The sequence below is a fragment of the Crinia signifera genome, chromosome 1 (genome assembly GCF_055691185.1).
Source record: "Crinia signifera chromosome 1, ASM5569118v1, whole genome shotgun sequence".
NCBI lineage: Eukaryota > Metazoa > Chordata > Amphibia > Anura > Myobatrachidae > Crinia > Crinia signifera.
The window spans coordinates 324,247,937-324,264,643 of record NC_139217.1 but is presented as its reverse complement, the minus strand read 5'-3'; the positions used below and the strand labels follow the sequence as shown (position 1 = coordinate 324,264,643).

The window sequence follows — 16,707 nt, the reverse complement described above, 5'->3', positions numbered from 1 at the left end:
ATGGTTTTGTTAATCTAAGAAGGATTTTGTCAGAAAGAGTGAACTAGAATAAGGCCCATAGTGATGATTGAAAATTATTAGTATCGGAGGAATACTCTACAAATCAACTAACACACACATATACTAACAATTATACTCTTGTAGGTTACATATTGGCACAAATGACCCATTGAGTCAGTATGGTTATTTAGCCATCCAATTTAACCTAACTATGGACTGATGAGATTAGTTATTTATAATATTATATTTACATATACACACACAAAGCAGTATATCCATTACTCATTTAACTCCAATACCTTTGACTGGTACCCCCTGTAACTGTCAGAACCAAAAGTGCAGCGAGTTCCATATAAGTCCTCCAGTAGTGGCACTCACATCTCTTACAATAATGTACGATAACACTGTAGAAGTTATCAATGTTTCAGTATTTATTTACCGTCTTCAGGATAGTGAAGACGGTAAATAAATACTGAAACGTTGATAACTTATACAGTGTTATCGTACATACTTGTAAGAGATGTGAGTGCCACTACTGGAGGACATTTATTATATATATATATATATATATATATATATATATATACACACACATAAAAAACACACACATGTATCTGTGACAGTAGTTAGGCAGAGGGTATAAAGGCCTTGGGGGTAAAACATGTTTCAGGACTGGTAACATAGGTTGTTACCCAGAGTAACGTAGGCTGAATAGTGAATTACATCATTCTAATGCTTCAGGTCCCTGTGACACTGCAAAATATGAAGCCTAGAACCCCGGAATCTCTCTTTACATCTCCAACCTATCGTGAGTACAGTAACTTATTGATTCCCTTTAATGTTGAGCTTTCTATTTAACTTCATATTTTCTTTGTTATTTTATGTTGTTATGCCATATACTATGACATTAAAATGATATTATTTGTAGCACCTCTTTTTTGCTCCTATTAGAGCAATTCATGGCCCCAGAGTTGACTGCACTGTGGACTAGGTGTGCCTTGCTGGAGCCCCGGCAGTATATCCAGCAGGAGAGGGAGGAGGAATCCATGAGTGAGCTGGAGGTGAGAGCAGGCAGCAAAAGAGATACACCACTGATTATATAGGTACACACTGTATCGTTCCAGCAATCCCACAACGGCCCAATACCATGTATCAATATATTGTGTCCACATACTGCGCATTCCGATATATGGTGACATTACATGGTAAATTTACTAAAGTTCCTAAAAAAAAAAAAAAGGTACTGGTTTCCTAGCACGGCCACACCGATTTACATCGGGTCGATCGCATCGCATGCGATTTGGTCGCATGCGATGCGATCGACGCGACCGACCCGATTTTTTGATTGAATGAAATGTAAATCGGGTCCCTGGGACCCGATTTTACATTGGATTCAATGTAAAATATTCCCTAGACCCCCAAATTTAACGACGTATACCCCACCCCACGATAGACGCCAACCCGAAGCGTGGCGAGCGCAGCGAGCCCGCGAGGGGCGGCGGTGCGCGTCCTCCGACCTTTTCATTCCCCTACTATCCACTAGGGCGTGGAGTGAGAATAGAATAGTGTGGCGAGCGCAGCGAGCCAGAAGCGTGGCGAGCCCCGCGAGGGGACGCGGATACCTGTGAAGCCCGCGAAGGGACGCGTTTACCTGTGAAGGTATCCGTGTCCCCTCGCTCGCCTCGCTGCGCTCGCCACACTATTCTATTCTCACTCCACGCCCTAGTGGATAGTAGGGGAATGAAAAGGTCGGAGGACGCGCACCGCTGCGCTCGCCACGCTTCGGGTTGGCGTCTATCGTGGGGTGACGACGGGGACATCTATAATGTGAAATGGGTCATATTGGCCCATTTCACATTTTTCACATTTTTTTAAAGGTGAGATGGACTTAATCAAGTCCTTCTCATCTTGTGCCATTATAATGGCACAAGACCGACGCGATCCTCACAATTTCAATGTTAAAAAATATTTTAACATTGAAGCCTATGGGGAAATCGGGGGCATCGCGTCGGTCGCGTCGGGACCAATGTTAATGGTCCCGACCGACGCGATGCCCCCGATTTTGTATCTTTGCCGGCAAAATGGACCTGATTTCAAAGGAAATAGGGTCCATCGTGTACCTTAACTTAAAGGTACACGATCCATAAGATTGTGGCCGTGCTAGGAAACAAGTACCAAAAAAAATATGAAGAGGTGATGTTGCCTATAGCAACCAATCACACTCCGTCTATCATGTTCTAGGATGCATAGAGAAATGATAGTCTGATTGGTTGCTATGGGCAACATCACCACTTTTCATTCATCTTTATATTGTTACATGGTAAATGTACTGCATCTCAGCAGCATGGAAAGTTGCAACCACACATTCATAAACCGGTAAGTTGTGTGTGTTCACTATACTACGAATGTGCAGAGTGGACATAACAAATTACTGTATGTAGTGTGTGGTCAGTTTTAGATATTTATTGCACAATGTAATAACATCTTCAACAATAAGAATATTAAGGATGGTAGAATATGTTGGTAGCAGAAGACTATCGATGCTGAAACATGTCATGTCTCTTTCTTCAGATGGTCCGCGCAGCCACAGAATCTGCTGTCAGTCTACTGATGTCCTCAGGTGGGCCGATAGTCTTCCTGCATTTTACCAGTTGTGGAGACTTCTCAAAGGTCTCTCATGTAGGACTGTAACGTGTAACGGTTAAATAAAAGCGCTTGTATAATTGATTATGTAGAATAAATGAGAAATAAATTAAATAATAAAAGTGCTTTGCCGCTCAAAGAATAAAAAGGTAATAAAACAATGTTTACAGCCCTTTCCGGGCTCTCCTTGACAAAGAGCGCTTGTCTCTCAAAACGCATTGGAAGCCGGGGAAGACGCAAGTCCGCACACCGCCGATACCAGAAGTCCTCAAACCCGAACTTCCGGCAGACGCGGCACACTCGCGGAAGTCCGGGACACAGACAACGTGGACGAAGAATAGAAGGCCAGAAGATCTAGGTAAGCTTAGGGACAGTTAGAGCTGCCGGGATCTTCACAAATAGTGCTACTCTTCAAGACCACAGCTAGGACCCGCAACCCCCAAATGCCCGGAAAGGGCTGTAAACATTGTTTTATTATTACCTTTTTATTCTTGGAGCGGCAAAGCACTTCTATTTTTTTATTTATTTCTCATTTATTCTACATAATCAATTATACAAGCGCTTCTATTTAACCAACCAGCCATATTCAAACCCACTAAAAGCTGCTATTTAGTGAGCGCAGAACACACTTTATTCTTTTCTTCCTGCAAGTATGCTGTAATGTTAGGAGGTGAACGGGCTGTTGGATATGAAATGCTTATAGCAGTGGCCACTGCCCGCTGCTACAAATAATCAGCTGGTAATGGATCTCATCAAATGGATAGTGAGTTGTGTTTGCCTTAGAGAGATTCACAACATACCGTATATAGTTACTTATACAAACACCTACATTCCAAGGGTTACTAACATTTTTCTTCTACATTTTAGAAATCTCTTTGGAAGTGTCTGAAGAGGAGCGGTCTCGGCCCATTTTGTTTACCCCTGAAGAGAGAAGGTAACATAATATTCCAGAACAATGTCACTCACTGGCTGCTCGACAAGGCAATTTTGATCAATAGAATTACAATGGAAATATAAATAAATGCTAAGCAGCCACAGGTTTATCATATATTTCTATTGCCTTTTAAAAATTTTAGCCACCGATGATACGCGGATTAAAGAAACACACAGAGGTACAAATGGGTCTACATAAATCTAGCCTCCTTGCCTGTTATACAGCCCTTCTAGTCATGCCGTGCCGTGGTGTGACTCGGTATTGCCTTGGGCTTTTGCACGTGATTTTTGCCGTACAATGCTTGTTTGCAGGGTGGTGCAAACAGGATGCACGCGCAGCTTCTGCGGATTAAAACGCCTATATTCTGGGTGTGTCTACGGTTGTATCTGCATACGAAATGCTACATTTTATAATAAAACATAATTTTTATCAGCAGAACCTCTTGGGTATCCTATCCACACAGTTTTGCAACAAAGACACAGTGTACCAGAAAAAGCCACATGTAAAGATGCTTGGCGCTACCTAGTCACACACAGTATGTGTAATACAACTTGTAGTTCATAGAGCAGGGCTGGGCAACACCGGCCCTCCAGATGTTAGTGAACTACACATCCCAGGATGCTTTGCATTAGTTTTGCTATGTGGCCATGCTGAAACTGATGCAAGGCATGCTGGGATGTGTAGTTCACTAACATCTGGAGGGCCGGTGTTGCCCAGCCCTGTCATAGAGGATAGATGTGGACACATCTGTACGCAATAAACATAAGCTATCAAGAAAAAAAACAACCCAAATAAAAAATCCATCTGTTGGTCAAAAGGAATTAATTTTACTGCCTGGGACTAGCATAGGAAGATGGACTGACCCAGTTTGACTCAGCATCAAAAGATTGAACAATTGCCACTTTAACTGCAGAGTGTATGAACATTTCTCCCTGGGTGTGCACTCAGGAAGGCAGTGAGGATGCTATTATGGGAGATATAAACACCTTCGAGGTTTAGAGGACTAAAAAAACAAAAAATCCATACCTTTTTTATTCTATAGTTTCTCTAATACATTCCGGAGGCATAACTCCTGACATCAATACATCAGGCACATAACCTCCATACATTTTCATAAAAAAAATAAAAAAAAAGGATAGTTTTGGGTGTAGCTTGCCTGGCTGTACTTGGGCCAGTTTGGAGGCTCTTTACCATTACCTTTTCACACCTGGATTATCTCTCCATCCCCAGCTGTGGAGACACTGTGGGCATAGCATTGTTACCAAGCTTTCAGACCTTCACAAAAAGAATGAAGATTTGGAGAATCTGGAATAAAGAATTAATATCCGCACTTGTAATATTCCAAAGTTCATTACCCCTGATACCTTGGAACTATACCTAAACCGTCTGTTCTCTTTCCTAATTTCTGCTCTTGGCTCTCAGATACTAAAATTGGAAACGGCTCACCTTTCAGTCTATGGCCTAAACCCATGGCCCAAGGATAATGAACCTCCTCAAGATGTGCTTATGCACTCTCAGTTACAAGGACAAACCCCTTATTTCTTTTTGACTCCGCTAAACCCCAATTCTACCAAGATCTTTTCCCCTTAACCATTGCCAATTGTAGAGTTCTGGCACATCAAAGCTCTTCTCGACAGGAGATTCAGCTACTGTAACGATGGGGTTTCCCCTTCAAGCTCATTGTTGATCTGAATGGAAAAAGAAAACATTGTGATCTACATGAATGCAAGGACCTACTGGCCATTCTCCCAGCACAGCCCCTGCTTCCTCATTACCCCCTTGTGCTCTTTTGTAATAATTTTGTTCTAGACACTTAGACATTGTTACTCCTCATATCAGCCCTCCCCTCCACACCATCACTGTATTGATGTTGTTATTTCATTACTGCCAGTAATAAGTTGTTCACCCAGATCTCTACTCATTCTACTGTAGTACAATTTTCATATAGTGAATCTGTCCTGCTCTCTGTGTACATTCCCTTCCATCTTTTTTGGTCGGGTCTACGTACCCCTTTCCTCTCCATTTTCTGTCCTCACCCCTCTCTCCCCTTATGAGCCAGGAACCCTTACTGGCTTTCCCAATCCTTGTCACCTTCTCTGAGTTTCTTTTCTTTTATTCCCCTCCCTCCCCTCTCCTAGCATGTTTTTGACTGTAGTGTCACTGAATGTCCCGGGACTTAACCCCCCTGGAAATGGTCACAACTGCACAACCTGAAGGCAGACATAGGGGGTTAATCTTGTTAATTTGCTTGGATGCAAGTCAACCTAACCCTGCCTTGCGAATGGTGGTAAGCCAGCCCACCATTCGCAAGGCACGTTCCTTCTCAGTGGTTGCGAATGGATGTTTTACATACACATCCATTCGCAGCCTGCGGGGGAACACCCACATCATTCGATGGTGTGGAACGTGCACACATATGTAAGGGTGCTCTGACGTATGCGTACATGTTCGTAAAAAAGTTGGCGGGCTGAGAGCCCGCCCCAGAGCCCATGTCACGGCCTCATTAGCATGTGAATGCCCAGCATTCCCATGAAATGCTGGCGGGTTGGGGGCTGCCCCTCGCCACTCTCCGCCCCCCACCCGCTGTCCTAGGTGCATGCACTGTGATCGGACTATTCGCAGTGGGTGCACACATGCGCAGTAAAATCGGCCCACGTGCGAAGGAACAGCTTTTGTGAACGGACCTGAATAAGGCCCATAGTCCTTTTGCAAGAGACCCATGTCACCCTACCTTGCTCTCTAAGCACTTCCCCAATGTGTTTTACTCTTCCAGAACTATCAAACACAATGGAGTAGAAATTTTAATTAACAATAAATTGCCCTTTACTCAAAGCGCTATCAACATTGACTCAGTAGGTCGCTATATTATTTTGACTGGCATGCTTAAACATATGGCGGTGACGATCACCAATATTTATGCCCCTAATGTAGGTCAACAACACGGTTTTACATTTTTGTGGTATCATTCATAAGCGACATAAGGGCTACTTGCTTTTGTGTGAAGACCAACTGTGCCTTTGACTTGGCTTTAGACAAATCTCCCAGAACATGTCTTGGAAGCTGGTGTCTCTAACACATGGCACGCTCTCAACCCCTCAGAGACTACACCTTTTATTCTGCTCCCCATCACTCATACTCCAGGATTAATCTAATTGTCTGTAACCTTCTTGTCTCCAAACATCTTATTGATTCTTAAATCATATCTAACCTGTGGTCCGATCTCTATAGTTTTTGACTTTTAGATACCCCGGTTGCCCGAGTTTCCTGGCGACTTAATAAGACGCTCTTGAAAGTCCCTCAATAATGGACTAAGATTACTGAGGTTTCAAAGGACTCATATAGAAATAACGACCATAACCACCGCCTCTGAACCCTCACAGACCAAGTCCGTACCACTGCTGACACCATATACAAGCAACTAGCTTCAGCAAAATCCACTCTCCATGCAACACTCTTAGAAAAGACAGATCTCTTTGACGGCTAAACCGACTTTTTTTTTTTTTGCATTAAAGTTTTTATTGAAAGAAATGTGCGTAACAAAAAAAAAAGGAAACATAGGTTACTTAACAACCGACGCAGTCGGGCTTTGCATATGAAAATTCTTAACATATTCTTTTCTAGACATAAGAGTTGAATATTTGTTAGATATAGGTGCAATAACCTGTAGATAATAAAAACATATTCAAATTTTAATCGTAACTGTGAGGGAAAGGGGTCTAGAGAGAGTCACCAGACCAGTCAGGGTAAGCAGCAAAGGGGGGAAGATGAGTAAAGGGTATGAGAGCAGGGGGTCTGGGGGTGGAGGAGGGGGGATGTTGGTTGCCCGGGGGGGGGGGGCGTTTACATGTTGGTAGTTTAGCTGTTATTATTTGGTTAAGTCCTAGTGTAATTTAGGTAGGAAAGGGTGTCTTTGAAAAAGAGCCAGGGGGCCCATATTGTCTGGAAAGTTTTGTGGTTAGAAGAACCGGACAGGGTTATGTCGTCCATGGACATATAGAACTCGAGGAACCGACATTTTTATGACCAACCTCAAATTGATTCTTCAACTTCTACGCCTCTTAGCCTTAACATAACATAGCATAGCTCTTAAATCCCAGAAACCTTCTAAAGCCCCGTGCACAGATGGATTTCCCTTTTCCTACTAGAAAACCTTTTTAAGCTCCTCTCATACCCCTTCTCATGACCTCCTTTAACCACATTTTTGATGGCAGTGTTTCCCCCTGGATACCACTCAGGCATAGATAAGTTATTCTGAAGCCAGGTAAAGACCCCAGCTGGTGACAAATTATTGACCGATTTCTCTTCTCAACACTGATCTTAAGCTGTATGCCAAAATCTTAGCAAATAGGTAAAACCCCATTCTACCCTCTCATCCACCCAGATTAGGTATTGTAGGCTTTGTCCCCACATGCCAAGCCACAAAACTTAAGAGTGAACCTTATTCACCACCCTCAAGCTACCATATATCCTTCTAGCCCTCGATGCCAAGAAGGCTTATGGTAGAATATTTTCTAGCTATTTATGACTAATACTTTGCGTATCTTTGGTTTTGAAGACAAATTTCTCCAGGCAATTAAGGTTCTCTATCACATTCCTACAACCTCAGTTCTATCAGAGGTCCAACTCTCAGACGCTTTTACCATCTCCAATGGCACTTGGCAGAGATGCCCACTTTCTGCACTAATCTTTACCAATGTATGGGTTTGTGAATTTTTGTAGAATGTGGCAACATTCTAGGGTGAGAGATTCTACCCTGGCACTAGTCAAGTCCATCTATTTGGTCCTTTAGCCACTTAGTAGCCTAAGGTTACCAAACTTACGGTAGACTTAGAATCTGATCTGTGCAAGGTTGCTGCTGTCTCTGATCTCCCTAGGCTTCTCTGCCAGCACAGGCACTGCTTAGCCATCTCTGTACCTTCAATTGCCCTGACTCCGTCTCTCTGAGATCATCTCTCCTCCAAGTTTGCGCTGTCCACTTACCCCGTGCTCCGAACTCCTCTATGGGCATCATCCCTCTTTTATTCCTGGCAATTTACCGCATAAGGCTTCTACCTGGTTGGCAGCTGGCATTTCCTGATTTCAGCACTTACTTAGTGGGTCTGCTCCCCATTCTATCTCTGAACTCTGTAAGAGACACTCCCTCCAACAATCCTGTTTTTACCAATATCTCCAAATTTGGAACTGTGTAACCGCATACAGTATCTCTTCCATCCCTGAAAATTCTACATACCATTTAGGGATGCCAATCCTGGGGCATTTTTTCAATCCCGGAATTCAGGATTGAAAAATGCCTAATCCCGGGATTGGCTTCCCTAATGCAAAAACCCACCCCGCCCGCATATATACTTACAGGTGCGGTGATGCAGCCTGGGCGGGTGGACGTCGGGTGATGGTACGGGGGTCAGCCTCGGTGGGTGGTGGTCTCGGAGGCCAGCGCGGTGCGCACAGGACTGTGAGGCTGTTGTGTGGCATGCGCAGCGTGACCTCTGACGTCATCACGCTGCGCAGAGCCGCATTGCCTGGGATGGGAGAAGCCAGGCAGTGTCTGAGCACCAGCTCAGACGCTGCCCGGCATTAGACTGCACATGTGCCATCTAATCCCAAAATCCCGGGATTGGAAACTCCAATCCCGGGATTGAAATTCCAGCATTTTAGGGGCCAAATCCCGGGATCCCGCCAATCCCGAGATTGGCCACCCTACTCCTACTGCAATAGAATGCCTTTGTATTTATCATTCGACAGATAGGAGCATTATCTCCCACATCTATTCTGTCCTGTCTCAGGATCACCATGCTCAGGAGGACCATGAACTTTCCTGGGAACATGATCTGGGTACATCTCTGGGAGAAGAAACTTGGAAAGCAATTCATCTTAATGTATCAAAATGTTCCATTAGTGTCTCCATTAAGGAGAATTCGTATAAAGTTTACTCTTGCTGGTATGTTGTACCAGAACGTCTCCTTCAAAATGTGCCCGACCACCTCTAATCTATGTTGGAGACACTGTGGCCATGGGGGATACATTTTTCATACTTTGTACTGGTGGACATGTCTTAATATTGCCCCATTTTGGTTGATGGTTCAATCTGTCATATCCCCCTCATGTCCTCCACTCTCCCCTGCCTCGTTGCTTTTGTGTTCCCCAGTATGCCAGCTTTCTATACCTGATAATAAACTGGTTCTACATATTTCCTGTGCATCCAAATACCAAATTGCTAGATCTTGGAAACGACATTCTCCTCCAACTCATCTGGAACTTCTCAATTGTGTTTGGTTTGTATCCAAGACCGAGTACATAACCAATATGGTTGACAACCATCACAACACATGGTCTCAATGGTATAGGTTATACAATGGGGATACAGTCACTAAGTCGATAAGGAAAAGGTCGATATGCATTGGGTCGACCACTGAAGGTCTACACACATGAAGGTCAACACGGGGTTAGGTTGACAGTCAAAACTTCGACATGGGGTTTTCATACCTTTTATGAGCTGACGTGCCGTCAGGCGGTATTTCATGCCCTACCATCCACACTAGGGCATGGCGAGTGCAGCGATCCATGCGAGGGGACGCAGTGCACTTTTTTAGTGTACATATTGACTGTCGACATTCGGGATAAAAAATTTTAAAAACACGTCGACCTTCAAACATTGATGCATGTCGACCCTATTACCATACCCGATTCATATCTTTTCCTCTTTTTATTTTTCTATGACTCCTACCTAGCTCCCTTTTCCCTTCTTGTCCATGACCCTCCACCCCCCCCCCCCACCACACACTTCCACCTGACCCCAATGATCCTTCTTTTTCCCCCCTCTTTTTTTTATTTCTTCTCTTGGGTTTTACCTCTTCTCACCACCATTTTTAACTGCTTTCCTATGAGATTTACCGAACAGACTTTCCTTGTAGTATTTGTGTATGGGGATACTTAAGTACTGTTTACTTGTTATTAAAATTACTACTCTTATTGTTCTTTGTAATTACTGTTATAATTGCTCTTTGTCTCTGTATTTCCATGCAGTTCTACTGATTGCTTCTTCTGATTAATTTTCTTGAACTTCTAACAAAAACATATTTGATTCATAAAAAAGGATAATTTTAGAGCATTAATCCGATTCATTCCAGAAAAGAAACCATAAGATACGCTTATGTTTCTGAGTGCTAGCATTGAGGATGTGCGCAAGAGATTCTTATTGTGTAAATGCTGCAGGCATGTAGCTAACATCCTGTGTCATTCTAATGTGTGTATGTGTATAGCGAATGGAAGCCTGCTGCCGATAGGTCTCTTACACCCACCATGGGATTGTTGTAAGTGCCGATAATAGGAATGGAAACAAAAGTTGGCAGTGCCGCTTTCCTCTTGTAACCATGTGGATACTCTCATTAATGCAAGGTAGCAAATCTGGCTTCCATGATCATCTACTTATGGATGCTTTGTGTGCAACTCGGAACATGTTCCCTTTATGGTTAATATGAATTCCCTGATCAAATCCTTGTCCCAGACAATGACTGTAGAGATTGTATATGCATTACAGAATAAGTTTATGCATTGATGGTTAAAGAAAAAGCTACATAATCTTAAGGGGTGTACACACGGGGGCGATCTGTGCTATTTTCTAAGCAATCTTACTAGATTGCTTAGAAACTAAGCACAAATCTCACCGTGTGTATGCTCCGGGCGATCCCGATGCGCGGGCCCGCACATCGGGATCGCCAGATTAGTAAATCAGTGCATGCAGACGCAATCTAGTAAGATTGCTTAGAATATCTGCATGTCTGACTGCGTGTGTGTACAGGACGCGGTCACGTCTTGAATCCACTCCCCCCTCATCACTTATCCCCTCCCCCCTCATCACTGAGGGAGACGAATTTTGCCGCGCGGCTGCCTGCATCTACAGCCACCGCCGGACGCCCGCCCGCCTCAGCTTACCAAGGTATATTGGCTGCACAGCACAGCACAACAAGTACGGTTTAGGGATTCAAGTCAGAGCTCAACTCACCACAGAGCAATGAATGCAATGGGCTCAAAATGGCTGACACAATTTATGCCCTCTGGGAAAATCCGCCCACTATTTAAATTTTTGGCTTAAGCGAAATTGCTTAGCACAAAACTCTGCGCGTGTATGTGCTCCTCATGGGAGATCTTGACACCAGCGAAATTGCTTAGCAAAATTGCTTAGCACAGATTGCCCCCGTGTGTACACCCCTTTAGAATGTTTAATTTGAAAATATTTTGAATGCCATTGCTTGTGTCACATAGCAAATCTTTGCTGACTTTCAGAGCCGTCTCCATCCAGGATGACAGACTTCTACCAATGGTCTCAGAAATTCCAGAGCTGACCGTGGAAATGCCCGAAACTGCTGAGATATTACTGAGTGACGTACAAAGGTGTCAGATATTGTCTGTGTCCCTGTATTACTTTGATTTACCTTTGTAGTGTACGTGGTCTCATATGAATTTTCTTCTCCAACCTTAGGAATTTATATTCTCAGCTCAACAGTGATGGGCATGCAGAGTTCCACAGTCTCGCACCCAGTTCTTGTTCTCGCTTGTTGGTCTCCAGGTTCTTCTTTGGCTGTCTTGGTGAGGGTTTACTATTGATTTTTATTTTTCAAATAATAATATTCAATCAATTATTATTAAGTATTATCGTATAATCTACATTACTGTTTGTTAAGATTGTGATGCCAAAAATGTTTAGTTTGTCCTCTAAACTTTCTCTACAGTGCTCTGCACACAGCAAGTTATACACCTGGAACAGACCGAGCCATACGGGCTTATACTCATCACTCCTGGCAAGCACTACTCACAGGACTGACAGTACAACTGCTTACCCCGTTTCGTATTATTTTTATCTGAAATGAGTTGATACAAATGAATAATTTATTAATAAATTAACTTATGTGGAAGTTCTTAAAATTCTTTTGCAGTCACATTTTATTTTCTGTCACTACAAAACTGTCTAAGTAAAAGTAAAGAAAACTGGGTAAAAATACCAAGAAATCAAAGAAGATTCACAGTTTTAAGAATAAGAAATAGCTAATAGCCAAATTAAATAAAGGCTAGATTGAGGATAAATTGGGGATGATACTGTAGTTCTCATGGAAAGCCTCAACTTGATCATGCTCGACATGAATGTCAAAGGATTAATTAGAAACAAATCACACCAACCATGAATGTCTAAAGATCAGTAAAATCGCTATTGCTAAAAACCGTGTTTTGTCTCCAATTGTGATCCGATGCATGGCCCCATGCGCATTGGATAGGAGTCGGAGATTAGAAGTGCTGCAGGTAAGATTTGTCGGACCAGACAGCCTGCAGCAGCCGTGAATTGGAACGCACATCGCATGCAAAAAGACCGCAAGCTCCCAGGAGGTTCAATGGAAATCTTATGCGATTCTCCCTCCAAGAAGTTGCATAAGCATATGACCAGCTTGATTTCCTGACCTCTCACAATATCATCATAACCTAAATTAAATAAGGGATACTTAATGATATGGCTTTTTATTTAACAGTACAGAAACAGAACCTTATACTTCCATATTATTAAAATCCACGTAGATTAAACGGTAACAGGATGAAAATGTTGGTAAAATAACAATTATAACTAAAAACACCAAAGTTTTCTTTACACACACATCCTGAGGAAACAGAACCATCACTTTCTTCTCCCCTTCACTAAAATAAATGTAATCAATGGGATAAACAATAAGAGGAGCTATGGTAAACCTACCTTCGGTTAACTTCCTTTCTTCGAGGATCCAGGGACCACAGGGAAGACATCGTGGGTTGTAGGCAGATCCAGAGGACCGGGCACCAATCTCCAAAGCTTTTGGGCTTCCCAGCATGCCTTGCTCCTCTCCCCTATAACCCTGCCTCCTAGCACAGGACACTCAGTGTGGTAGCAAGTCCCAGCAGGATGCAGAGAAGGAAAGAGGACAGATTACAGACACAACAGTACATTTACTCATACATAGAGGAAAGGGACCGGTGACCAAAGTTGCATATGCACCCATTGTAACTAGTGCATCAGAATGGACACTCTGTGGTCCCACAAGCCTCGAAGAAAGGGAGTTAACCGAAAGTAGGTTTACTAGAACTCCTCTTTTTTGCCACAGGGAAGACATAGAGGATGTCTAAAAGCCATATAATTAAGAGAGGGAGACGCCGTGAATCTGAAGAATCTGGTGACCAAGCAAATGTGTCAAAGGCATAGAACATCAGAAACATACGGACCGAGGACCATGTTGCCGTCTTGCACAACTGTTCAGCAGAAACTCCATGATGTGCAGCCCACGAAGGACCAACAGACCTGGTGGAATGAGCCGAAATCAAAGAAGGCAAAGGTAGAGCAGCCTTCTCATAAGCGTGAGCAATGATCAGACAAATCCAGTGAGCTGTAGTCTGCTTGTGAGCTGGCCACCCATGTTTGTGAAACCCATAGAGGACAAAAACAGAATCAGAATGTCTGATAATTTCAGTGCGAGTGACAGATCTGAAGAGCCCGCACCACATCCAGAGTCTTCTCTTTAGAAGTCAGGTTTGAAGAATTAAAGGCCGGAACCACAATTTCCTGATTTATATGGAATTTGGACACAACCTTGGGTGAGAGGGTTTCGTATACAGGACCGCTTTGTCAAGGTGAACGGTGAGCGGCAGGGTAACTCCCCTAAATCCAATACCCTCCTGACAGAGGCAATTGAAGGAAAACCACCTTATCCGTCATCCATTTTAACGCTACAGATGTTAAAGGCTCAACCAGGGATTCAGAAAGCGCCACCAGTACTACAGAGGAGTACCAAGGAGCAATCGGATGTGTGTACGGTGGTTGGACCAGTAGTACCCCCAGAAAGAAGGTACAATCGTTGTGTAAAGACGCAATCTGTCTCTGAAACCACAGACAGAGCAGGTACCTGCATTCTCAGAGATGCTTTTAGCAAGCCTAAATCCAGACCGCGTTGCAGAAAAGACAGGAATATTGCGACCCTGAACATCTTGTTATCATATCCCTTGGAGCTATACCAGAAGAAACTTCCAATTTGTCATAAATCAATGGGGATTGTAATTGTGTACAGTGGTTGTGGTACTGAAGTTGGAACAGCAAGTGACCATTAAAAGCTTGGGAATCCTCAAAGACTCTTGCTGCAGGCAGAAAATGCAATATTTGTAGCACAAACAGATTCAGTCACCTATCATGCGAGATGCTACATAATTAGACTTAAATGAGCAGAGTTAGATGCTACCACAGTCTCAGGGAAGAGGTTTCGCACAAAATCAACCAGGTACTGGGACAAAAGCATTTCTATCTTTTGCACATATCTGAACTGCTAAAATTTAAGCTTATTATACCTGCATTATTCTGAACAGTTTTGCCTGGAGCTCATCGTACAGAAGGCTGTACCACATTTTGACCAGGATAGGGTGACTTTTGAGGAAGTGGATAGTACAGCAAAAGATCAGGTTTGAAGCAACGTGTCTTAAGTCTTTTACCGATGTTATTGCACAAACAAGAAGAGTACACTTCTCACAATGAATGAAGTGAATTCAGACCACAATTGAGGTTATATTAGGTCTTAGCATCTGTCAGACAGATTGATCTTGCTAGGAAACAACACAGGAGTTTCTAGACTTTAGTGAGACCTTGATATTTCTATTCTAGAGATTTTCCACAGTGCTGTGATCTTAATTTGAATCCACTCTTCTGTTTTACACAAGACCTACGTGTATAAAGAATCTGTTCATTGCAGATGGGGGTCTCTTGAATCTGTTCATTACTGCTGGCAGCTAGCAACCACAATCCGTGTTGAATATTGGGAGATGGCTTTCATGTTTAGGTAAAGCTCTTGAAAGTCTTCTGTAGCATTTTCAAATAGTACAGGCTTGGAGAGCTGCACGGGTGAGAGATTTACCAATGGGAACTTGCCTGCAGCTCTGTTCCAACAATATCTTCTTGCATTGTAAAATATTTTGTGCCCCGACTCCGGCTAACCCACCTATACCCTGTGTATAAGCATATAAGCCTGGCTCCCCCATACATACAAAATACTCCGCAGAGGCACCACGTCCACCTGCCTGAGAAGTTTTTACTTTGCCTACTACACAACAATGGCAGGACTGCTGCAAAATAAGCCTAATGGATTGTCAAATGGAGCAAATTGTCAATAGTTTGCTTAATAGATGGCCATCTCGTCCCTTTCACATAAATCCAAATAGACATCCACCGGGGAACACTCTAGGGCAGTGGTTCCCAACCCTGGTCCTCAAGTACCCCCAACAGTGCATGTTTTCCAGGTCACCCGGCAGATGCACTCATTAGTGAGACACATTTCAAAAGATCCACAGGTGGAGCTAATTACGTCACTTGCGATTCTGTGAGGAGACCTGGAAAATGTGCACTGTTGGGGGTACTTGAGGACCAGGGTTGGGAACCACTGCTCTAGGGCATGCATGTCCAAACTACGGCCCTCCAGCTGTTGTGAAACTACAAGTCCCATCATGTCTTGCCACAGTTTTGCTATTAGGGAATGCTAAAACTATGGCAAGGCATGCTGGGATGTGTAGTTTTGCAACAGCTGGAGGGCCATAGTTTGGACATGCCTGCTCTAGGTCCTAGAACTGGAGTAGCCAACGCCAGTCCTCGAGAGCTACCAACAGTTAATGTTTTCCAGATCTCCTTACAGAATCACAAGTGAAGTAATTAGCTCCACCTGTAGGTCTTTGAAAATGTTTCAGCTAGTAATGAGCGCACCTGTGCAGCAGCTAGGTTGTCTGGAAAATGTGAACTGTTGGTAGCTCTCGAGGACCGTAGTTGGCTACCACTGTCCTAGAAGAAAGGGAAAGTTTATCTTAGAAAAGGTAGCCTGGCTCGAGTGGAAAATAAGGAAAAGGTGAGTGATTGACTGGGCGGCGGCAGATACAGCAGTAAGGACGCACAAATTTTAGGTTTGTGTGTGGGGGGAGCACACACAAATTTTAGTGGTGGGAGGGGGGCAAATTGTAGTTACGCCACTGAGTATCTAGTCAGCTTGTGGTTATGTCAAGACCCCATTAAGCTGATCTCCAGCAATGAACTAGGAGTTGAAAGGCACCTGGATGTAAAGCCTAAAAAGATCTTCAACAGTCTCAAT

The 16,707-nt window shown here is 43.4% G+C and overlaps 1 protein-coding gene across 3 annotated transcripts in view; it reads left to right on the top strand.

Moving 5' to 3' along the window:
* Positions 1 to 12,502, top strand: part of REC8 (REC8 meiotic recombination protein) — a 78,286-nt gene extending 65,784 nt beyond the window's left edge. For all 3 annotated transcript variants that reach the window (XM_083188050.1, XM_083188058.1, XM_083188042.1), the window contains 7 exons: positions 742 to 808; positions 952 to 1,061; positions 2,572 to 2,620; positions 3,511 to 3,577; positions 11,861 to 11,968; positions 12,057 to 12,163; positions 12,307 to 12,502. In XM_083188050.1, coding sequence (XP_083044176.1) covers positions 742 to 808; positions 952 to 1,061; positions 2,572 to 2,620; positions 3,511 to 3,577; positions 11,861 to 11,968; positions 12,057 to 12,163; positions 12,307 to 12,398 — 600 coding nt within the window. In that variant the 3' untranslated portion in view covers positions 12,399 to 12,502. The remainder of the gene's footprint in view (positions 1 to 741; positions 809 to 951; positions 1,062 to 2,571; positions 2,621 to 3,510; positions 3,578 to 11,860; positions 11,969 to 12,056; positions 12,164 to 12,306) is intronic.
* Positions 12,503 to 16,707: the final 4,205 nt, after the last annotated feature.